General features: G+C 43.4%; 1 protein-coding gene and 1 pseudogene across 4 annotated transcripts in view; one reads left to right on the plus strand and one right to left on the minus strand.

Moving 5' to 3' along the window:
• Window positions 1-639: 639 nt before the first annotated feature.
• The window catches only part of tmc3 (transmembrane channel like 3), a 101,177-nt gene continuing 77,559 nt past the window's right edge, over window positions 640-24,257 (minus strand). For all 4 annotated transcript variants that reach the window (XM_088991761.1, XM_088991760.1, XM_088991759.1 and 1 more), the window contains 4 exons: window positions 24,011-24,089; window positions 3,958-4,000; window positions 3,583-3,850; window positions 640-3,060 (listed from right to left, as the gene is read on the minus strand). In XM_088991761.1, the coding sequence (XP_088847887.1) occupies window positions 2,079-3,060; window positions 3,583-3,850; window positions 3,958-4,000; window positions 24,011-24,089 (1,372 nt within the window). In that variant the 3' untranslated portion in view covers window positions 640-2,078. The remainder of the gene's footprint in view (window positions 3,061-3,582; window positions 3,851-3,957; window positions 4,001-24,010; window positions 24,090-24,257) is intronic.
• On the plus strand, window positions 13,087-13,799 carry LOC148900194 (general transcription factor II-I repeat domain-containing protein 2A-like; annotated as a pseudogene).

Here is a 24,257-nt window from a genome sequence, read left to right on the forward strand (position 1 = left end):
ATATTTTTGTCTTTTTGTCGAGTACTTAACGCCTTTCTCTCTTTTAATGTTATGTTGGACGGAGGTAGTTTGGCACTACTGAGAAGGGCTGATATTTTAATGCGTAGATCATCTGCCTCTGCATACGAAAGTTTGTTATTTTTAATAGCCGATTCAGTAGCTGTGATGTAATCTATTGTAGGTATTGTTTTCGGAGTCACTGAGAAATTTAAACCTTTGGTTAGTACCGCCTTTTCTGTCTCTGAGAGATCTCTGTCTGACAAATTTTTTGATCCAATTCTCCCTTGAAATCAAATCAATCACCACCACTCCTGTACGACTGAGAGCTTACACAGAGGTATTGGCTAGTAGAGTATTCAATTACTTGGCATCCCATTGGCTAGGAGGGACCTCTACCGACAGTTTTGTGTGTACATTACTGTACGTAGTAATACATGTAGTAGTTAGTGAGTATGCAACGTTCCGATACTTCCGATAGGTTTTTGTACATGTAAATCATACAGAAAAAAAGTGTTCACCATTCCAGCGTTAGCTCAATATGCTAATGTTTGCCTTGGATATTTTCAACAGATTGTTATAAACCGAGAAAACATGAATTATATGCACAGTATACATTGTTTTTTTATTTTTGGATTTTCGGATAAGATTTACCTTTATTCGTCTCCCAGTGGAGAATTTTACATTTCACAGCATCAAAGTTATGAAAGGAAGAGGAAAGGAAAGAAAGAAGTAAAAAAACAAAATACATGAGCATCTTGGAGTCAAAAGAAAAAAAAAGTATTGACAGTTTGCAGCTATGCTCCGTTGGCTTTAATCTAAAAATAAAGTTTTAATCTAGACGTGAAAGCTTCTCTCTTTTATCCATTTGATAGGCTGTACTTTGCAACACGGTCACATTGTGCAAAAGCACTTCATATTGTAGTGGCAGAGACTCACCATTTTTGATGTTCCGGTAGAAGCAAACAGCTGTGAGTGTTGCCATCAGCTGTGACTTGTAAAAGCAACGGCAGCCATGCAGTGTGATGTGGGGCTGTATGAGATGAATGCAAGTCTTCTTCATCTCAATAATTGCTCATGAATGTTTCGTTCTTGATGTGCGCAGCAAACGAACATATGGGGAGATGCAGTGTTTTGGTGAAGCAGATGTCTACTTAGTAGTAGTTGTAGTAGTGGTATAATAATAATAATAATAATAATAATAATAATAATAATAATAATAATAATAATAATAATAATATGTCCTATTATTGTTATTGTTATTATTCTCATCTCATCTCATTTTCCGTACCGCTTATTCCTCATTAGGGTCGCGGGGGTTGCTGGAGCCTATCTCAGCTGTCTTTGGGCACGAGGCGGGGGACACCCTGAATTGGTTGCCAGCCAATCGCAGGGCACACAAAGACATACAACAGTCACTCTCACACTCACACCTAGGGACAATTTGGAGTGGTCAATCTGCCTGCCATGCATGTTTTTTGAGTGTGGGAGGAAACCGGAGGACCCGGAGAAAACCCACGCGGGTCCGGGGAGAACATGCAAACTCCACACAGGGAGGCCGGACCGGGACGCGAACCGGCAACCTCTGCACTGTGAAGCCGGTGTGCTAACCACTCGACTACCGGGTCGCCCTATTGTTATTATTATTATTAAAATTATGATTATTATTATTATTAGTAGTAGTAGTAGTAGTAGCAGTAGTAGTAGTAGTAGTAGTATGTAATGGTAATTATACTACTACCACTAAAAATAATAAAATATATTTCCTAAGCTAACAATGGGAGGATAAAGCCTGTTGTTTTTTTTTCAGTTGACTGATGTTTTAAAATAACGTATAACCACACAAAATGAATGCTTGGTGGTGATTGGCATCACATTCAGAAGGGTGTGAGGCTTGATGAAATGCTTACCACTGACCAATGGAGACAGCGTTAGATTTTATTGCCATCACACAATGTTTACCTTGTGCATTAATAATACATGATGATTAGAGGAGTCAGAAAAGAAAAATCACATTCCTCATGGCTTAGGCAATACATGACTCATTTCGTCTTAATATTATGATTTCTGTTTCAAAAACATCACACATTGGAACAAATCAGGCCATTTGCCTCAAGGGAATCCAAATCCATTTGTTTAAATCTCTTTTTTGATACTTTTCCTTGCCTTGAATCAGACTTGAGAAAACGCTCCTTGTTGTGGATTACTTGTATGTACTGGTCTGTACCGCTGTTCTGCTGATCACTGCTTGAGGCCAAGGAAGCGGAGTCTGATTCAGTCAGAGGCTGCGCCAAATCTGGTCTTGTCTTTGATTTGATTTGCTGACTCCGAGTTGGGGATTGACAATTTCTACCTGGAGAATTCAGGTGGCGCCTGGTTTGGACCAGTTGAGGTTCTGCTCCTCCTCTTACACTATCCTGGGACCAGGAGTGTGACTTTAAACCTCCCCATCTGATAACTCCTTCCTCCTCTTCATCTTCATCCTGGGATCTGTACTGTAGTCTTCCTACGTGGCTGCCTTTTGCTCCAGATATGTGTCTCTCTACTCTGTCACCAATGTAAAACTGTGCTGGATGGTGGAGGTCAGATAAAGAACAAGGTCGATAAGCCTTCTCTAACAATAGCTTTCTCCTGTGTTTCCCCTCTTTTTCCTCATCTTCATTCAAATTCTGTTGGGACTGGTGAGATCTGTGGGGGTGTGGTTGGCGGTGTGGTGCGTGAGGACTGTATCGCTTGATGTTGCATGGGTAGAGCTCTAGGATCTCTGCTGGCTCCGCTTCCATTAAGTAATGACGTGGTATACGTGTGGCTGAGCGAAGAAGCTTCTTCTTGGCTTCATGTTCATTTACAATGACGTAGCGGGTGGCATGACCATGACGACCCCCATAATTGTGGGCAGTAATGTTCCCGGTCGGGTCAACGGGATGTATAGCATGTAAAGTTTTCCTGTACAGGGGGTCAGATTGGATGTTGTCAGAGGGGCTGGCTTGGTGTTTGCACACCTTGTGGTAGTACGACTTAGAGCGACAGGAACCAATTGGGCCACCAAGGGATGGCGCGTGCCTGGGATAATGAAAGACAGTATATCAGGAAAAAACATAATAATCGTCATTAATTTTACTAGGATTCTAGAAAATTATCTAACTATGAAAGAGATCATTGAAAAAAATATAACAAACTGGTGGCTGAAGATTTTTGAAAAGTACTTCACCACATTTAACCTTCCTGCCTTTGATAGATAGATAGATAGATAGATAGATAGATAGATAGATAGATAGATAGATAGATAGATAGATAGATAGATAGATAGACAGACAGACAGACAGACAGACAGAGAGAGAGAGAGAGAGAGAGAGAGAGAGAGATAGATAGATAGATAGATAGATAGATAGATAGATAGATAGATAGATAGATAGATAGATAGATAGATAGATAGATAGATAGATAGATAGATAGATAGTTGGAGAGAGGGAGGGAGAGATAGAAAGAGAGATATTACATTATTACATCGCACTATTTTTTTTACCATACAGACAAAGCAGATACAACAAGTGGATTTTGTCAAAATATCCATTACTCTGACACCTGTTAAGGATGTGCTCCAGCCTCTGTTTGGGGAACGCGGCAGGACTTCTGGAGGATCCAGCAACAGCTCTGTTGAGCTCTTCCCGAGACACAGACTGAGTAATTGTACGAATGCTATTTCGATGCTTTCCAGGAGTACAAAGGTTTGTATTGTTTCCGTTCCGTTGCAGGGAGGGAGTTTGGATGGAGGGATCCCGACTTGTGAGATCACTCTCATGTTTATCAGACGTTTGTTCTCCAACATCCTCCCCTGAATCTTGAAGTCTTGCTGAGAAAATGGTTCAATATTACAGGGTTAATGGGAGGGACAGAAAGAGAAAACCTTCCACAAATTCACAGTGGACATTCAATACCAAAAAAATCATAAGAGCACACCTGCAGCCCTTTGGAAGACTTTCTTTTTATCGTCCGTGCGCTCCTAAGGGGATTAGAAAGATGGCATTATACGTTTTCATATTTCTTCAACCTCTTTCAAATGCATAGCAGTATAATTTCATTTAAAGCAGATTCTTTACTTACAGACAGTGTATTATAGGTGTTCAAATACCTGACATGTTTCGGCCGAAGGCGGAAGTATACGCCGAAACATGTCAGGTATTTGAACACCTATAATTCACTGTCTGTAAGTAAAGAATCTGCTTTAAATTAGATATCAAGTAGACAGGATGAATTTAGTACGATTGTGCATAGCAGTATGTTATAGTATTTCCCATATTTCACACCATGGCTTTAAACACAGATGGACCTAGGTGGGTTCATCCAAATGGCTAGAGGAATATTTTGGCACAAGAGGCAAGAGGATTGGAAAGATCTCCCTATATAAAGTACTCACTGTTTTTATTTTACATTTTAGACAATGCCACATTGTTGTTGTCTATGGGATTTGTAATTTGTTTAAAATTTGATTAGTTTGCGATATTTAGAACTTTGGGATTGTGAACAGTTCCAAGGTAGCTTCAATCACCTGAATTATGTTAATTGAAATGGTCTTGAATCAGTCATTTGGCATTTTGGCAATGGGAAGAGACAACCTCAAATGATGTTAATATTTTGAAATTGGAATTGTCGAGAAATGTGGAAGGCGGTGTGACGATTGCAACAACAACTTGCGTCCCGGTATCGGCCTCCCTGTGTCTGCATGTTCTCCCCGGACCCGTGTGGGTTTTCACCGGGTCCTCCGGTTTCCTCCCACACTTGAAAAACATGCATGGCAGACAGATTGACCATTCCAAATTGTCCCTGGGTGTGAGTGTGAGAGTGACTGTTGTACGTCTTTGTGTGCCCTGCGATTCGCTGGCAACCAATTGAGGGTGTCCTCTGCCTTGTGCCCAAAGACAGCTGAGATAGGCTCCAGCACCCCCTGCAACCCCAATGAGGAATAAGCGGTATGGAAAATGGAAGGATGGATGGATGGATGGATGGATGGATGGATGGATAAATGTGGAAGGCGGTGTGACGATTGCAACAACAACGTGCGCTGTTTCCAGTTGTGGGCCAATGTTGCACGGGCGTGTGTTTGTTTTTTTTTGTTTTAGCAATACTATTATGTCATCCTTCACAGATACTGACCATCACAGACTAGATACCACAGACAGATACCAAAAACGATGGACTGGGGGTGGGTGCAATGGGAAACCCGGTAATGGCGAGAAGCAACTCGCACACGGTGGTGCGGAAACGGAACAATATTATACATTCATTTATAAGCACCTTTTAAAACTGGGGGGGTGGCTTGGACGAAGATATAAAAATTCCAGGGTAATGCAAAGTACCGTTTTCGTACCTGTCGTCCTAAAGAAGGAAGTAGTGGGTGGAAGCGGGGAGGCGTGGCCCCGCCCCCAGCTGTCAATCCGAACGTGACAATCGGGGAAGGAAGAGGTGTCCACCGACGCCGAGGCGCAGCGGGTGGGATCGCCGCGACGCAAACGTCACATCGAGCTCACGGTCGGCGCCGCCACCTCTTTGAGACAGGTGACCTCTTCTGGCTTCTCCGTTAGCAGGGAGAGCGATTTTTGGAAAGCTCGCATGTGTGGGATATATATATATATATATATATATATATATATATATATATATATATATATATATATATATATATATATATATATATATATATATATACTGGAAACTGAAAGATACTGGAAAGGCATATGGGAGAAGGAGGTCGCACATAACAGCAGTGCACAATGGCTGGTGACTCTGAAAGAGGAGCACAGCAACCTCCCTGAACAGAACTCAGTTACCATCACAGCGGCAGATATACAAGAAAGAGTTTCAGGTATGAAAAACTGGACGGCACCAGGCCCGGATATGGTCCACACCTACTGGCTAAAGAAACTCACAGCACTCCATGAGCGCCGAGCAGCACAAATGAACCAGGTGCTGATGGATGGGACTCACCCAGGATGGCTAACCGAAGGGCGAACAATCCTGATCATGAAGGATTCCTCAAAGGGTGCAGTTCCTTCCAACTATCGGCCAATAACCTGTCTCTCCACAACATGGAAGCTCATGTCAGGCATCATTGTGGCTAAGATAAGTGGACACTGTGATATCATGAGAGGCTAGCTCTCAGCGGGACGGGACAAGAAGTGCAATGGACGACAGGTTTGGATACAAACAAAAGGTTTTAATCAACGGTTCCAGGGGGAATTCACAAGCAACAAAGGTTTGAATAGTGTCTCTTCCAATACTTATCAAAATAAAGTCTCTTCTGATACTTAAATCCAAATAAAGTCTCTTCTGCTACTTAAATCCAAATAAAGTCTCTTCTGATACTTAAATCCAAATAAAGTCTCTTCTGAGACGGAGTTCTTTACAAGAGTCTCTAGGCCTCACCCCTCTTGACGTCCTCGTCATGTAGCCTAGCCACCTTAGCTAGGTTCAAATCCAGTGTCCAGTCGTGTGGTCCCAACTGGCAATGAGTTCCACACAGCAATCAACTTCTCCACAGAGCACAGCAATCGAGCTTGTCTTTCCCCAAGCTCCACACTCAGAGGCTCTCTGCCTTAAGAGCCTCGCTTGCCAATCAAGCCGTGATCAGCCGAAGGTGTGTGGTTTTAATTGCTGCCTTCCACCAGGTGGGGCCAAGATTCTCTCTGGGTGGAGCCATCTTAGGGGGATGTATTTGCCCTCCAGGACACAGCCTCTCGTGACATCACAACACGTGGATCAATACATGAGCAAAGCACAGAAAGGCATTAGTAGAGGAGACTGCAGGTCCCGACATACCAACCTGTGCACAGCCTGGATTGATTACAAGAAAGCATATGACTCGATGCCACACACATGTATCACTGAATGCTTGGAGTTGTATAAGATCAACAGGACCCTGAGAGCCTTCGTTGCAAACTCGATGAGGATGTGGAAAACCACACTTGAAGCCAATGGCAAGCCACTAACGCAAGTGTCCATCAAATGTGGCATATACCAAGGTGATGCACTCTCCCCACTGCTGTTCTGCATAGGACTGAACCCCCTCAGCCAGATAATCGCCAAGACAGGCTATGGATACCGCCTTAGAAATGGAGCTACGATCAGTCACCTCCTCTACATGGATGACATAAAGCTGTATGCTAAGAGCGAAAGGGACATAGACTCCCTGATCCACACAACCAGGATCTACAGCAGTGATATCGGAATGTCATTCGGGCTGGAGAAATGTAGTCGGATGGTGACTAAGAGGGGCAAGATAGTCCACACTGAAGGGGTCTCACTCCCTGAAGGAACGATAGCAGACATTGAAAACAGCTACAAGTACCTCGGTATACCACAGGCCAATGGCAACCTCGAACTAGCAACAAGGAAAGCGGCTACGACCAAATACCTCCAGCGGGTGAGGCAAGTCCTCAGAAGCCAGCTCAATGGCAAGAAAAAGACCCGGGCAATAAACAGCTATGCCCTGCCAGTGATCAGATACCCTGCAGGAATAATAAGGTGGCCAAAGGAAGAGATTCAGACCACGGATGTTAAGACCCGAAAACTCCTCACCATGCACGGAGGGTTCCATCCCAAGTCCAGCACCCTGAGACTGTACACAAGCCGTAAGGAAGGCGGCCTGGGACAAGTGAGTGTGAGAGCCACTGTCCAGGATGAAATATCCAAGCTCCATGAATACATCAAAGAGAAGGCTCCAACGGATGATGTACTCAGAGAATGTCTCAGACAATGGGGAGCAGAGGATGCGGTGCTGGAAGAGGGACAATCATGGGAGGATCAAACACATAACTGCAGGGTGTAAGATGCTGGCAGGGAAAGCCTACATGGAGCGCCATAACCAGGTGGCTGGCATAGTCTACCGAAACATCTGTGCGGAGTATGGACTGGAAACCCCAAGGTCAAAATGGGAAATACCTCCCAAGATAGTAGAGAATGACCGAGCAAAGATCCTGTGGGACTTTCAGATACAGACTGACAAGATGGTAATGGCCAACCAACCAGATATCGTGCTCATAGATAAAGGGGAAAGGAAAGCCGTTGTCGTGGATGTAGCGGTCCCGAGTGATGGAAACATCAGAAAGAAGGAACATGAGAAAATCGAGAAATACCAAGGGCTCAGAGAGGAGCTGGAGAAAGCCCGGAAGGGAAAGGTGACAGTCGTGCCTGTGGTGGTCGGAGCACTCGGGGCAGTGACCCCCAAACTCGACGAGTGGTTGCATCTCGGGAACAACATCGGATATCTCGGTCCAGAAAAGCGCAGTGCTGGGAACAGCACGGATACTGCGCAGAACCCTCAAGCTTCCTGGCCTCTGGTAGAGGACCCGAGCTAAAAATGGGGGACAGACACCACCCATGGGGGGTGAGACGAGGATTTTTTATATATATATATATATATATATATATATATATATATATATATATATATATATCATAATTTTGCTGCTGTGAAATGTAAATGTTTTCCACTGCAACACTAATAAAGGCAAATCCAATCCAAAAAATATGATGCCAAATGAAAAACAATTTTGTGAGGTAATCTGTAATCCAAAGTGTGAAGGGATGGTCCACTCCGGCGTGCCGCAGCTTGTCCCCCAGTAGTTGGGCTAGATGGTGTTGAAGGCACTGGAGAAATTAAAGAATGTGATCCTCACTGTGCTTCTAGACTTCTCCAGGTGCAGCAGTGCCGAGTGGAGGAGTTGGATGATGGTGTCATTCACACCGAGGCTGGACTGGTAGGCAAAGTGTAGCGGGTCCAGTGATGTGCTCACCAGCGGTTGCAGGTGTCCTCCTGTTGGTTCCTCACCTGTGACATTGCTGGCTTGCAGCTGCTCCTCCTTTTTCATCCTGTAGGCCCTTTTCCGCTCTCTGATCTTTCTCGTCAGTTGGATCTGCATAGCCTTCAGTTCCTCGCTGTTCCCCGAAATGAAAGCCCTTTTCTTTTCCTTCAAGAAGGCCTTTATGTTGGAATTAATCCATGTGTTTTTGTTGGAAAAACACTGCACAGTTCTGGTAGGTACAGTGTTTTTTTCACAAAGGTTTATGTAGTCCGTGATATATAAAGTTCCACCTAGAAACTGTATAGTCGGACTTGTCTCCACACACAACATAGGTACTGGTGCCAGCCCTCTCAAGAGGGGTTGGACTCTCTTCCACTCTGGAGTTGCCCACGGCGTCAAGCAGGCTTTGGCATACCCATTGCCCCCCGGCTCGCCGCTTGTAACATGGGATTCACTCCGGTAGACGAGAGGGTTGGTTCCCTCCGCCTTCGGTTGGAGGGATGGGTTCTGACTGTTGTTTGTGCATATGCACAGAACAGTAATTCAGTGTACCCATCCTTTTTTGAGTTCTTAGAACAAGGGTGTCAAAGTCATTTTTGCCGCGGGCCACATTCTAGTTATGGTTTCCTATCGAGGGCCGTTATGAATTTGGGGAACCCATTACAATGTTTAAATCCCTTCAAATATTACATATGGAGCACACAGCAAATTAATGAATAACTCGTTTTCAAATCTGAAGTCAAGAATAATTACTTTTATTGTGGTTGACATCCAAAAATATGAAATTTTGGCTCAGATTTTAGCAATCATCATGGTTTGATTTGCTTTCGCGGGCCGAAAAAAATGATGGCGGGCCGAATTTGGCCCACGGGCCTTGACTTTGACACCTGTGCCTTAGAACAAGGGTCTGGAATGTAGCCACAAGGGGGCACAAGACAGTGTCTTATTGTGCTGGTCCCAAGCCCGGATAAATACAGAGGGTTGTGTCAGGAAGGGCATCCGAGTAAACATTTTTGCCAAAACAAATGTGCGAATCAAACCTCTGAATCCCATTGAGGCCCACGTTAACAACGGCCTCCATTGGTACTGTTGACCTTCAGGGTGCCAGTGGAAAATTGACTACTGTTGGTCAAAGAAGGAGAGGAGGGAGGTGTGCCCGGAGGAAAAGAGAGAAATGGAATGCCAACAGTATAGAACTAAGAGTAGCAACTTTGGATGTAGGAACAATGACAGGTAAAGGTCGAGAGCTGGTTGACATGATGCAGAGAAGGAAGGTAGACATACTGTGTGTCCAGGAGACCAGGTGGAAAGGGAGCAAGGCTAGAAGCTTAGGGTCAGGGTTTAAGTTGTTCTATCATGGCAAAGACAGAAAGAGAAATGGAGTTGGGGTTATCTTAAAAGAGGAGTTTGTTAGGAATGTCTTAGAAGTAAAAAGAGTATCAGATAGAATGATGAATCTGAAGCTAGAAATTGAAGGTGTGATGTTCAATGTTGTTCAAGTAGGATGTGAGCTGGCGGAGAAGGAGAAATTTTGGTTGGACTTTAATGAAGTCACACAGAACATCCCGAGAAGTGAGAGGGTTGTAATTGGTGTAGACTTCAATGGACATGTTGGCGCAGGAAACAAAGATGATGAGGATCCTGGTGATGGGCAGGTTTGGACTCCAGATGAGGAACACTGAAGGACAAATGGTGGTTGACTTTGCTAAGAGAATGGAAATGGCTATTGTGAATACTTTCTCACCTCACAGTCCTCTCCTGTGTCCCCTGGTGCGCCTCAGGGGTCTGTCCTGGGACCCCTTCTCTTTATTATCTACCTACTTCCTCTTGGCAATATTTTCCGTAAGTTTGGCATACACTTTCAGTGCTTCGCGAACGGCACCCAACTCTACCTCTCAGGCAAACCCGACACCTTTCTTCCACCTTCATCCCTCTCACTTTGCCTCTCAGAAATTAAATCCTGGCTTTCCCATAACTTTCTCAAGCTTAACATTGAAAAAACTAAACTTCTCCTTGTCTGTACCAAATCCTTCCTCCACAAAACTAACAGTTTCTCTCTCACCATTGACAGTTCAACCGTGTCTCCCTCCCCTCAGGTCAAGAGCCTGGGTGTCATCCTCGATAGCTCACTATCTTTTTTCACCTCCCGCAACGATTATTGTAACTCACTTCTCTTCGGTGTCAATCAGAAACGTCTCCACAAACTTCAACTCGTCCAGAATTCTTCAGCCCGGATCATCACCAGAACCTCATCCTGTCACCACATCACCCCCGTCATCCAAGAGCTCCACTGGCTCCCGGTCAAATATAGAATCAACTTTAAAATTCTTTTTTATACATTTAAAGCTATCCATAACCTTGCCCCCCGTACCTAGCTGACCTTCTTGAAATTTCTATTTCCTCTCGTTCCCTCAGATCATCTTCCTCCCTCCACCTCTGTGTCCCCCCCCGCCCGTCTCAGCACGATGCATAACAGAGCCTTCAGCTGCTCTGCCCCCAAACTTTGGAACTCATTTCTTCATTTGTAACATCGATTCTCATCCCAACTTCAAGTCCCATCTCAAAACCAACCGATTTAAAATTGCATTTTCTGTGTAGCTGTCTCTCTTGTTTCTATTTATAATTGTATTTTATTTATTGCATTCTATTTGTGATTGTATTTGATTTATTGTAGTACCTATGCTTGTCTGTGACTCTTAAGTGTACTTGAGAGCTTAAAATGTAATGTATTATTATTAATATGAATGGTTTTCAGTTCCTCGTGATTGGTAAAAATTCAGCCAAAAGTCAACTCGCCGGTTCCATACGCAAAGTTACTGCTCGCTAGCCTGCACACTGCTCATTAGCTTGCACGCTTGCTTTCTGCTGTCTCTCGCAGTGTATCTTGATATTAAAGACAGATATTAGAGACAGAACGAGACAAATTGTGAGATAAATCGCCAGAGAAAGGGAACAATAAAGTCTACGTCATTGAAGTTTGTCTACCTGTGGTTTACAAAGTGCACATGTTTTCACAGTGTTCCACAGTAAACGTTTTGGATATCAGTACGAAGCGTCATCCTTGACCGGGGCAAAGTTGCATCCCTCCTGGGAATAGACTGCCCAGAAATAACTGCCAGATATTGTAGGTGGATCTCTGTGAGGTTTTTATGTGAACATAACAAACAGGGCCACTCAGCAAAGGGAGGCGCAGGTTTGACAAATGTGTGTCGCATCATGGAAAGTCCCCGCCCCTATCAAGCACCCTGCTGTGCAGTCCAAATCCAACCTGCTGCATAGTTAAACCTAAGTACACACACTAAAAGGAGTGAGGGTGATGATGCTGTGGCAAATATGAACAGCAGGTGGACATTGGGCTGAGTAAATAAAAATAAAAAGGAATACATTATAACTGGGTTTAAAGGGATATGCTTGCATCACAATATGACCCTTTCATGCACCCTGTAACCCAGACCTGGGCAAATTTTGGCCCGCGGGCCACATCCAGCCCTTTGTACGTCCCTGTCCGGCCCGGGTGAGGCCAATCATAAACGCCATAAATTAAACAAAAAAATGATTTAACTTTTATTTTGAAAAGCGTTAGGTCATTATGTATGCACGACGTAGACTCTACGTCTTACATGTAAAAACGCGGGAGTCTTATGTGTATACACGGAAGTGAGTGAAGGCGATTCTGTTCGCCAGGTTACCCTCAAGGCTCAAGATGTCGGCACACCCCAAGAAAAGAAAAGTTGATAACGAATGCCGTATTTTCAACAAGACATGGACTGTCAAATATTTCTTTACAGAAATTAAAGGTAAAGCAGTGTGCTTAGTCTGTGGTACACAGGTTGCTGTGTTTAAAGAATATAATTTGAATCGCCACTACACGGCCAAGCATGAATATAAATACAGAAATCTGTCTGGTGAAGAGCGTGCAAGGGTGTCTGATGCATTGCTTGCAAAACTACAAACCCAACAAGGATGTTTCACTAAACTTCACACTCCCAGAGATGCAGCCGTCAGGCCAAGTTATGTCATTTCTCACAAAATCGCCAGAAAAAGTAGGGCATTTTCCGACCGAGAGTTGATTAAGGAGTGTTTATTGGACTCTGCTGCGCTGATGTGCCCAGAGAAAAAGGGCACGTTGGATGAAAGCTGCGATGTACGTGACACCGCCCAGCTGCTCATCTTCTTACGTGGGATAACCGCAGACTTTCAAATCACGGAGGAGTTGGCAGCCATGCAGTCAATAAAAGGCACAACCACTGGTAATGACTTGTTCAGAGAGGTAAATGCATGTATGGCCATGTTAGGACTGAAATGGGACAAGCTTGCAGGTGTGACAACAGATGGTTGTCCAAATCTAACCGGGAAAAACGTTGGACTTTTAAAGAGAATGCAGGATAAAGTGACAGAAATGAACCCTGATCAGAAATGGACAGTTTTGCATTGTATCATACACCAGGAAGTGTTGTGTAAGACAGTATTAACATGTCGAAACATGTCGTTGATGCTGTCACAAAAATAGTTAATTTCATCAGAGCGAGAGCTTTAAATCACAGACAGTTTGTTGCTTTGTTGGAGGAAAATGAGGCTGAACATGGTGACATAAGTTATCACTGCACTGTTAGGTGGCTCAGCCTTGGCAAGGTTCTGAAAAGTGTCTGGGACCTGAGAGACCAGCTTCAGGAGTTCTGTATTCAGAAAGGTCATGACGTCCCAGAACTTTCAGATAACGACTGGTTGGCAGACCTCGGATTCGCTGTGGATGTGACTGCACTAATGAACGAACTCAATGTCAAAATGCAGAGCAAGGGCCTTTTTGTGCATGAGATGTACAGTGCAGTGAAGGCTTTCATGAGAAAGCTGCAGCTTGTCTCAAGCCAAGTGAAGGTCAACATTCTGACCCACTTGCCAACACTTAAGGAAGCCAAAAGATCAGGTGATTACCTCCAAAAGTACTCAACCACGTTAGAAGCATTGCATGCAGAGTTTTCAAGGCGATTTCAAGATTTCTAAACTCTTGATAGTGAAATGCACATGGTTTCTTCTCGCTTCAACTGCAATGTGGATGATGCACCAAGTGAAGTTCAGATGGAACTCATTGATCTGCAGTCTGACACATTTCTGGCAGATCACTTCAAGTCAGTCTCACTGCTGGACTTTTACTCCGCCCTCAAAGGGGAGAATTTTCCACACCTGAGGAGGCATGCTCAGAGGATCCTAGTCCTCTTTGGATCTACCTATCATTGTGAACAGACATTCTCAGTTATGAAGTTCAACAAATCCAAACACAGATCCTCTATGACTGATGACCACCTCTCAGCTGTCCTTCGGATAGCCACTTCAGACATTCCGCCAGATTTCAATGCCCTTGTTCAAGCCCAGAACAGACTGGATTATTCTCACTGAAGAGGTAACATGAGGTGGAAAACATTACAAGTTATTGTTTGTGGAGATTAACAAGTTAAAAATAAATTGCACTGGTTCAATAATTGTTTTTCTTTTTTAACCAATACACCACAATTTCACATAACCTAATATACCTGATTATCAGGACCAGCTATTCAAAATATTTAATTCGAGAATTTACAATGAAAGAAAGTTGGTGGCCCTCTGACACAATTCAGGTTTCTCATGTGGCCCCTGATAAAAATTAATTGCCCACCCCTGCTGTAACCCCATATCATTGAGAAGAAATGAATGTCAGCGCAGAGCGCCGATGCGTATGTGGAACTGTCGCGGCTTGGAATTGCAGCAGATATATGTGGGACAGGAGATATGAGACAATGTCTTTTCCTCAATGGATGCTACAGCTTCGTGTTTGCTTTCAATATTTAGCTTGTAGTAGACGTGCAAATTCCACCATGACGTCCCTGATCCACTGCTGAAATGGATGCTTTGATCCTCTCCTCTTTCATCTAGAACTGCTTCATGTCATCACAAAGAGGGTACAGCAAGTCCTGAAGAATGAATGACTGTGTCTTTGTGTTGTCATATTATTTGTTATGTTTGTTTTTTCCGAGATGGCGGTGCGTGAACACGCAGCGGCTCCCCTCTACCGGCAAATTGGCGTTTCATGTTTATTATGTTTGTTAAAGTCATTATAAGTGCCTTGCATCCTGAGTCCGAGAGGACAGTAATTTCATCTGTGCTGTATGTCATCCATATTAGCATATTTGACAATAAAGCTGACTTTGACTTTTGACTTTGACTTAAAGTTAGCATGGAGCTTGTCAAAGTGCCACTCACATTCGACTGTTTCATCGATGATATTGTTTCATTTCAAATTAGAATCATGGCAGAGTGGCAGGCACTAGGACCAGGCATCTCACCCAGCAGGTGCACAGGAGGGGGCATGTTTATGTTATGTATATTTCACTGCATTTTCTTTTTTGGACCCAGATTAACTTGTTAGCCGTTGGAATAAACAAGTGTCTACATTCAGGCGTGTGTGCTTCTTTCCTCAACGGCTACGCTGGTGACCCAGACGTTTAAAATGTTCCTGTCAACTGCCGAAGAGGTGTCTTCCTCGTCCATGTCGTCACGACCGGCGCTCAAACACCTGCTGCTCAGACGGTTCACATTGTCGGCCTCTGAGGGAGCAGACAGGTTTATTTCCTTTCCGACTCGGCGAGAGAACAGCATTGGATCTCATGGACAAAATGCGTGCTAGCTAATGCGACGTGCCTAGCCACTGGCGACTATCAAGGTTTGGCGGAAGAAGCGGACCTAGTGCTTCAGGCGACACGGCGGTTCGCCATGCAAAGCGTGACGGCCGAACCCTTCGGTGAAGTGGCATCGAGCATCGATCCGACCGTTGTGGCCGGAGTGGTATTGCAGAAGCGACGCGGGATGGCCCTTTGTTTTTTCCATCAGCGGTTTGGCGCCAAGGCTCGACGCTGCATACCCCCCTGCACCTATGAGGCTCCGGGAAACTCCAACGCCGGCACCCAGTAGCAGCCGTGGGCTGCAACAACGAAAGCAAGCTGCTTTTCATTACGAACTCCTCGTCAGAAAGACGTTTCCTAGTGGACAGCGGATCACAAGTCAGCCTGCTGACGCCCACTGCCGCAGACAAGACGGCAGGTGGATGTGGGCATCCCCTGTGCGCAGCTAACGGCTCGCCCATCGCCAACTTTGGCTGCAGGTCGGTGACTGTGTGCTTGAACAGACGGGAATTCAAGTGGAACTTTAATGTTGCTTCAATCACAGTTCCGATAATCGGCGCAGATTTTTTATGTGCTCATGGACTACTTGTGGACATTGCTAACCGTCATTTGATTGACACCATCTCGTTTGCCACTTTTCCGTGTGAGGCTGGGGGGCTCGGAGCGTTAACACACTCAAATTATTTAACGTCAGGTAACGTTTACGAACGTCTGCTGACTGATTTTCTGTCGTTAACTACTCCCACCTTTTCCAATGCATATACTAAACATATGCCGTCCACATATCGTTTCCATATTGTTGGTTTGTATGTTTCCGGGGCTGTGGAAAGCGCTTTCTGTTCCAAGTTCTCCATGAAGAAGCCACACAAGATGGCAGAGAGTGGGTCCCCCATGGCAAACCCTTCTTTTTGTCTGTATATGGTGTTTCTGAATTGGAAATATGTGGATGTGGCAATGAACTGAAGTAGCTGGGTTATGTCATGTGTTGTTAGATTTGTGCGTTTTTTGAGTGTCCTGTCTGCTTTTAGTCTGTCCTGTACTATCTGAATGATGGCTTTGGTGAAAAGTGAGATGACGTCGTGTGATATGAACATTTCGTCTTTCTGTACTTTTATGGTGGCGAGTTCTGTAGCGAGTTGCTTTGAGTTCTCGCAGCGTTGGTCCGTGTGTCCCAGTAGCGGTTTTATTATTTCCGATAGTGCTTTAGAGGGGTTTGTACGTGACTGATCATATGCTGTCTACTATGGGGCGGAGAGGTGTATCTGGTTTGTGTATTTTTGGCGTGCCATAAATCCTGGGGATGATGTTTGCTGTGGGCACCAGGTGGTTGTACGACTGTTTGTTAATTTTATTTTCGTTTAATAGGGGTTTGAGTAGTGCTTTAAGTTTCTTTAATATTTCATAGGCGTCGTCCTTTCGGCTGTCGGCTTTTGGTCGCGGTGAATTCATGTTCATGTATGTCGTGTAGATGTCCGTGTAGCGTTGTTTTTGTGTCCTTGTCTAGGGGGAATCGGAGTTCGAATTGCTCCGTTTGCCGCTGTAGATCACTGCCAATGTTGTTGGGTTTGTTTGCTGTGCATCGTATACGTTCTTTGATCAGAGTCACCCGCACCTTTTTGATGACCCTTTCCGCGTTCCTGGTTGGGATCGGATTTTTAATCCTCAGACTGGCCGGTACGACTTCTTTGTCCCGGCAGCGCAGATCGTCTCTCAGGTGGTTTCGATAGCGAGCTCGTTTCCTTGACAGCTTTACTTGGAGGCGAAACTCCTTGACGCATGTCTCTCCAAAACTTTCGCGTAATAGTTGTCCTGTCTACCTGATATGTCTACCTGATATCTGATATCTCTACCTGATACCTGATATCTAATTTAAAACAGATTGTTAAGATGTTAAGACGTTAAGACGGATGTTATTGTGACGCGTCACAACAACATCCGTGACACTCTGACGAAGGCGGAAGTAGACGCCGAAACATGTCAGGTATTTGAACACCGACAATACACTGTCTGTAAGATAAGAATCTGTTTTAAATTAGATATCAGGTAGACAGGATGAAGTTAATACAACTATGGTTTAATGAAGGATTTAGTTATTTTATGAAAATCGCTTCCTCCCCTTTTTAACCATCCATGTTCTTTCGCTAAGATTTTAACCTCATTGTCGTCAAATGAGTGGTTGCTAGCTTTTAGGTGTATATGTACTGCCGATTGAGGCCCACTAGTATTATACCGGCGATGTTGATAGGTTTTTTTTGAGAATTTGTTTAGTCTCTCCTATGTATTGCTCTTTACAATTTTCATTCTTACAATGTATTGAATAAACTACTAAATTACTTTGTTTTTCATTTGTTAGCCTATCTTTTGGATGCACTAATTTTTGCCTTAAAGTGTTTATCGGAAATAAAAATTTGAAATAAGTAGAAATTTTGTGTTGCCAAAGGACTCTTTATAGTTTTTCAGAAGCTCCTGCAATGTTAGGTACTGCTACTCCTTTCCTTTTTTTATCTTCAGAATTGTTGGTTTCATTACCTTTTCTTTCTTTGGCCACTAAGGGTACCCACAGTTAGTGAGTGCTCTCCTGACATGTTTTGACTCCTTTTCTCTACCTTGTTGGTATTAGTTTAGCCCTATGCTTGAGGGTTTGATAACTCCTCGTTTGTGTTGTAAAGTGTGGTTAAAATCGAAAAGTAAGTATGGGTCAGTGTGCGTAGCCTTCCTAAAGACTTCTGTTTTTAGCGCTCTGTCCTCTTTTATAATTACTTTACAATCCAAAAAGGCTAGTTGGTTCTCTTTAATGTCCTCATGAGTAAATCTAATGTTGTTATCTACCGAGTTGAGGTGATCTGTGAAGGATTGAATTTCTTGTTTTTTAATTATGACAAAAGTATCGTCCACATATCTAAATCAGTGTCTAGGTTTTGTCCCTGGGAAGAATGTGAGAGCCTGTTTCTCCATCTCTTCCATGTACAGATTAGCCACTATGGGTGAAACTGGGGAGCCCATAGCACAACCATGAATTTGTTTGTAAAATGTCTCCCTAAAAATGACGTAGTATTAAGACAGATTTCCAATAATTGGCAGATGTGGTCTGGTTTAAGTTTGGTTCTTTCATGCAGAGAAACGTCCGCCAGCAGTCTCGTCCTCACCACTGAGACTGCTGCTGGGGTTGGACAGCTGTGAAGAGAGAACTCACATCGTAAGATGCCAGTGTTTCCTCAGGTTCCAATATGAGGTCTTTGATCCTCTCTACAATCCTTGTGGTGTTCTCTATGTGATATTCTGTGTTACCAACCAACGGAGCTAAGATAGTCTTTCAATATTTGGCTACATTGTATGTAGAGGAGTCAATGCTACAAACAATGGGTTTGAGCGGGAACCCTTCTTTATGTATTTTTAGCAGACCACGGATACATGGCGTGGCCTCTCCCGGGTATTATCTAAAATACATCTGTTTGTCTATATGTTTTCCTTTCTCTAACTTTTGGAGACAGTCTATCATTTCTTTCTTGTATCTATTGGAAGGGGCCCTTTTTAGTTACTCATAAGTGTAAGAATCACTGACTAATCTATTTATTTTGTCTTCATAATCCGATGTGTTGAGAAGCACTGTACACCTACCCTTGTCTGCTGGCAAAATAGTAATATTTTTATCTTTTTGTAGAGTAGTTAACGCCTTTCTCTCTTCTAATGTTATGTTGGACGGAGGTGATTTGGCACTTCTAAGAAGGGCTGATGTTTTAATTTGTAGATCATCTGCCTTTGCATACGAAAGTTTGTTATGTTTTTATTTTTACACAGACGTATTGCTGCCAACTTTGGGAGAGACATCCTTGTGCTGGTACGTAACTTAGAAAAGGCCACCTAAAGAACCACCTCACAATCAATCTTAGATGTAGACAGAGCCGGTTAATTCCTAAATGCTTGAGGCAAGCACCCCTGGAACCCGGATACTTAGCCAATAAAATGCAACAAAATTATACTAGGAAAATACTAAATTTGCGAAATAGGAAACTTAACATAGAGATAAAAAACAAACAGTCAGAAATATAAATTTATTATCAACGATTACAAACTGAACTTACCCACAAAATCTCTCAGGAAGTATGTGAATTTACCAAATCCGGATACATGAGGCACCACAGCAAAGCCAAAGAGAGACAAAAGTGTACATTTCAAAAATTACTTTTACAGAAACAATCACAGCTTCTTGTAAACTTCATTCCCGGGGACAAAATCTAGACACTGGTTTAGATATGTGGACAATACTTTTGTCAGAATTAAAAAACAAGAAATTCAATCTGTCACAGATTGCCTCAACTCGGTAGATATCAACATTAAATTTACTCAACTAGCCTTTTTGGATTCTAAAGTAATTATAAAAGAGGACAGAGCGCTAAAAACAGAAGTCTTTAGGAAGGCTACGCACACTGACCAATACTTACTTTTCGATTCTAACCACCCTTTACAACACAAACTAGGAGTTATCAGAACCCTCCAGCATGGGGCTAAACTAATACCAACAAGCGCCGAAGGTAGAGAAAAGGAGTCAAAACATATCAGGAGAGCACTCACAAACTGTGGGTACCCTCAGTGGTCATTTAACAAATGTCAGAAAGAAAGAATAGGTAATGAAACAAAAAAATCTGAAGATACAAAAAGGAGAGGAGTAGCAGTACCTTAGATTGCAGGAGTTTCTGGAAAACTACAAAGAGTCCTTTGGCAACACAAAATCCTACTTATTTCAAACCGATAAACACTTTAATGCAAAAATAAGTGCATCCAAAAGATCGGCTGCCAAATGAAAAACAAAGTACAGTGGTACCTCGGTTCTCGACCATAATTCGTTCCAGGACCCTGTTCGAAAAGCGATTTTTTTCGAACACCGGAACCATCTCTTTGCTCCTGGCTGCCTCTCCCGGCCGTTCTCCACCCGCTGTCATTCTCTAATCACTGACACGGGGCATTTATACGGTTCGCGATCACCTCGCCAATGCCGGATGATTGACTCAACTCGCCACCGTGCCTGGACTCTTCCTTCGATGCGCGAGTGTATCCGGTCCGAGGTATTTTCCCCGCGTCCCGTAAATTTATTTGCGTAATTTTGCACCATCGTGTGCCATTTGCTTTTTGGCGTAGTAAGCGGGTCGGATCACCCGCTGCCTTCTTACTCGCTGTGTTTTCTTTTATTTGTGAATAAACATCCTGCTTGGTAGTACGTGTCTGCTTTGGGATCCCAAACATTCCACAACGTTCCGACGAGTCAGCTGCCGTCACTCTCGCTCGGAACGTGACAGCTATGGATGACTCGGCTACAGGATGTTCTTTTCTCTTAAAATATCTATCAATGACACTTGCTCTCACGCCCACAGTCACATCACTAGATTTCACAGCCTCCTTATTCTTCAATATCGTACTGATCGTAGGTTTTGCCATGCTGTATTCCCTCGCCAGATCAGACACTCGCACACCTCCTTCATATTTTGCGATTATTTCTTTCTTAAATGCAATAGTTGTACGCACTACTTTTCTTTTGTCACTTTAAGCAGCACTTACTTTCTTTGGAGGCATGATTAGGGGCTAAAATTCTTCAGAAACCTACATATTAAACGCTAGAGCAAAACGCAGCACGTCCGCTAGCGACAACAGTTGGTCACGGAGAGAGCGATACACCCGTGCGCCGCTCAGCTCCCCACCCTCGTGTACGCACTCACGCGTCGTATTGCCGTTCGAACACCGAAGCAAGAATATCTCGAATATTTTGTTCGAACACCGATTTGTTCGAACAGTGAGGCGTTCGAGAACCGAGGTACCACTGTAATGTAGTTTATTCAATACATTGTAAGAATGAAAATTGTAAATAGCAGTACATTGGGGAGACTAAACAAATTCTCAAAAAAAGACTATCAACATCGCAGGGATAATACTAGTGGACCTCAATCGGCAGTACATATGCACCTAAAAGCTAGCAACCACTCATTTGACAATGAGGTTAAAATCTTAGCGAAAGAAGACAGATGGTTTGAAAGGGGAGTAAATAAAGCAATTTTCATAAAACAATGAAGTCCTTCATTAAACCGATATGGTGGGGTGAGGTTCAATTTTGACCGTTCGTACAGCAGCCTACTTAGGCAAAATAGGATTAGTAATACTGATGAGGTGATACCAGTGGAAGTGGGGCAATCGGGCCAGTGGTTAGTCAGAACAATAGGAACAATCAGTGGGGCTGCAGGGAGTAGTCCTCTGCTTCCCTCAACCTGAGAGCAGGGACCTATCATAGCAGAGTCCGGCACCGCCACACCTGGACAGTAGGGATATATATATAGGGCCTAAACTACCAGTAAGACTTTAGTTTGCTGACAAAGTTTCTTGGATAAGAAGTGAAACGTCCGACACCTTCAAAGAAGTACAGATGACGGATGAAGAAACCTTTTCATCGATGGACCACTCCTGTACGACTGAGAGCTTACACAGACGTTTCACTGCATTTTCTATGTTGGACCCAGATCCACTTGTTAGCCATTGGAATAAACACATGTCTACATTCAGTCGTGTGTGCTCCTTTCCTCAATGGCTACAGCAGAACCTTTTCACTCGACAAAGGCCAATTCTTCAGCGAAACCTGAAGTGTACGATACTCGTCTTATTTTTTTACCCGTCTTATTCAGGGGGCGTTTACCTTTTTCGGCATCAACAGCACCTAAGTCAGTATCATCCAAACAAATTGCGCTTTCAGCCAACCTTGGTCAGTATCATCCAATCAAATTGCGCTTTCAGCCAACTGTAGCCTAATTGGGAAATGAACTGCGAAAAAACGAGAATATATATTTAGTTTTATCAGCGAGCCAGCTGCAATCATCGAAAGAGCCACATATGGCTCGCGAGCCATAGGTTCCCGATCTCTGCGTTCTCGGGTGTGCTGGAGAATAGACTCCCTTGTTCTGCTGGGTGACTTCAATGCTCATGCGGGCAATGACAGTGAGACCTGGAGGGGCGTGATTCGGCGAGACAGCCCCCTCGATCAGAACCCGAGTGATGTTGTATTATTGGACTTCTGTGCTCGAGACGGATTGTCTATCACGAACACCTTGCGTAAACTCTGTCCTTAAGATAGCATCAAAACCTGTCCCGAGGTTGGCTGAAAGAGAATTTCGGAGACCGAGTGATTCGTCTCAAGACTGATTTTGAGTAGGCACCCCATAACCCGGACCTAAGCCCCCCAGACTTTTTTTTTGGGGGGGCTATCTTAAGTACAGAGTCTACGTAGGGAAATCCAGAGCCATCACGGAACTCAAGAAAGCCATCAGGGAGGAGATGTGAGCCATTACCAATTCATTCTGTAAGAACTTCATGGACAACTAACTTTGTGCTGCGCCTCAAGAAATGCACGGAGCTAAATGGGTCCATCTACCATCTAGAACATATGCTGTAGAACGGAGAAAAAAAGGCCAACGACGCTTGTGTTTTGATGCGCTTTTTTGAATATAATAAACTAGTTATGACCAAAGTTTTATTTCATTCGGATAAAACACTAAGAAACAGGGCTTAATTAGAGTTGGGGCCTGTTTTTTGGGTCACGCTGTAGTCCAATCTTTTCCCGGTCTTCCTATTCAGATCAGATGAAAATGACATGATTGGGCTTGGTATCCGATCACATGATTGGGATTGGGACATTGGTAATAATATGGTGATTTTTATGGGAGAAAAAAAGTATCTTGAATATGAAAATGTGGATTCGGGAGTACGTTGGAATTCATGAAATATCGTGAAGTATTACTGTATTGTCAAATTCCCTGGACAACAAACAGCACAGATTAAAATTCCTCCCTCTCAACCACAAGAGGAGCCACTGTGGGTGTTCGTGCTGCCAAAGACCAATTAACATAAAATGAAAAAAAAAAAATACAATACGACACATACGACAGACAGTCTTAACAACTTTTCTTGCATACACTTTGTTGTGTGAAGCAGTTATAGATGAAAGAGGAAAAAGTAAACAAAAAGAATGAAAGAAGAAAACCAGTTTTTGACAGAAGTGGAAGTTAATGGGGTATTTTAAATGAACTGAACATTTTAAATCTGGAATGGAAAAATTGAGATTGCACAATTAAATAGATACATTATTGGGGCCTTTTTTGGGGTTTGGATGAAAATACGGAATATTGTATAAACTGAGAATTTTGGGAATGAAAGAATAATGAAAGAATAATGCCCCACCTGTCCTGGAATGAATCATTGGAATGAGTTGATATGTGAAAGTAGATGAATACAGAAGAACTGAGGAAATTAGTAAAAACAAAGAATTTTGGTGATGAAAAACATGTGAATGCAGTTCACAGCATTCGGACAATTACTGCAATCACAGCAGTTTGGGCCGTTGGACATACTTTTTGTTAGACATTAAACACACTAAACTGGCCACCCAAACAAGAATCAAAACCTAAACCATAAAAAAATTCTGTAGCATTGACTTTTTCAAATATTGTATAAATATTGTGTATTTCACATAACCTTATTGTTTAAGATGGGCATTGTCAATCTGTCAGTTCAATAGACACTCACTGTTTGGAGCTGCATCATCAGCTGGTTGTTGGTGAATTTTAGGGATCTGGCAATGGCCTGTAGATAGTATATCAGCATGCTAAAACACAAATAGAAAGCATAGTACAAATTGAGCGTTAGAGCGCGTGTGTTTGTGTTTGTATGTGTGCGTGTGCGTGCGTGCGTGTGTGTGTGTGTGTGTGTGTGTGTGTGTGTGTGTGTGTGTGTGTGTGTGTGTGTGTGTGTGTGTGTGTGTGTGTGTGTGTGT

The sequence above is a fragment of the Hippocampus bargibanti genome, linkage group LG03 (assembly GCF_051943395.1).
Source record: "Hippocampus bargibanti isolate YZ-2025 linkage group LG03, ASM5194339v1, whole genome shotgun sequence".
NCBI classification, from domain to species: Eukaryota; Metazoa; Chordata; class Actinopteri; order Syngnathiformes; family Syngnathidae; genus Hippocampus; species Hippocampus bargibanti.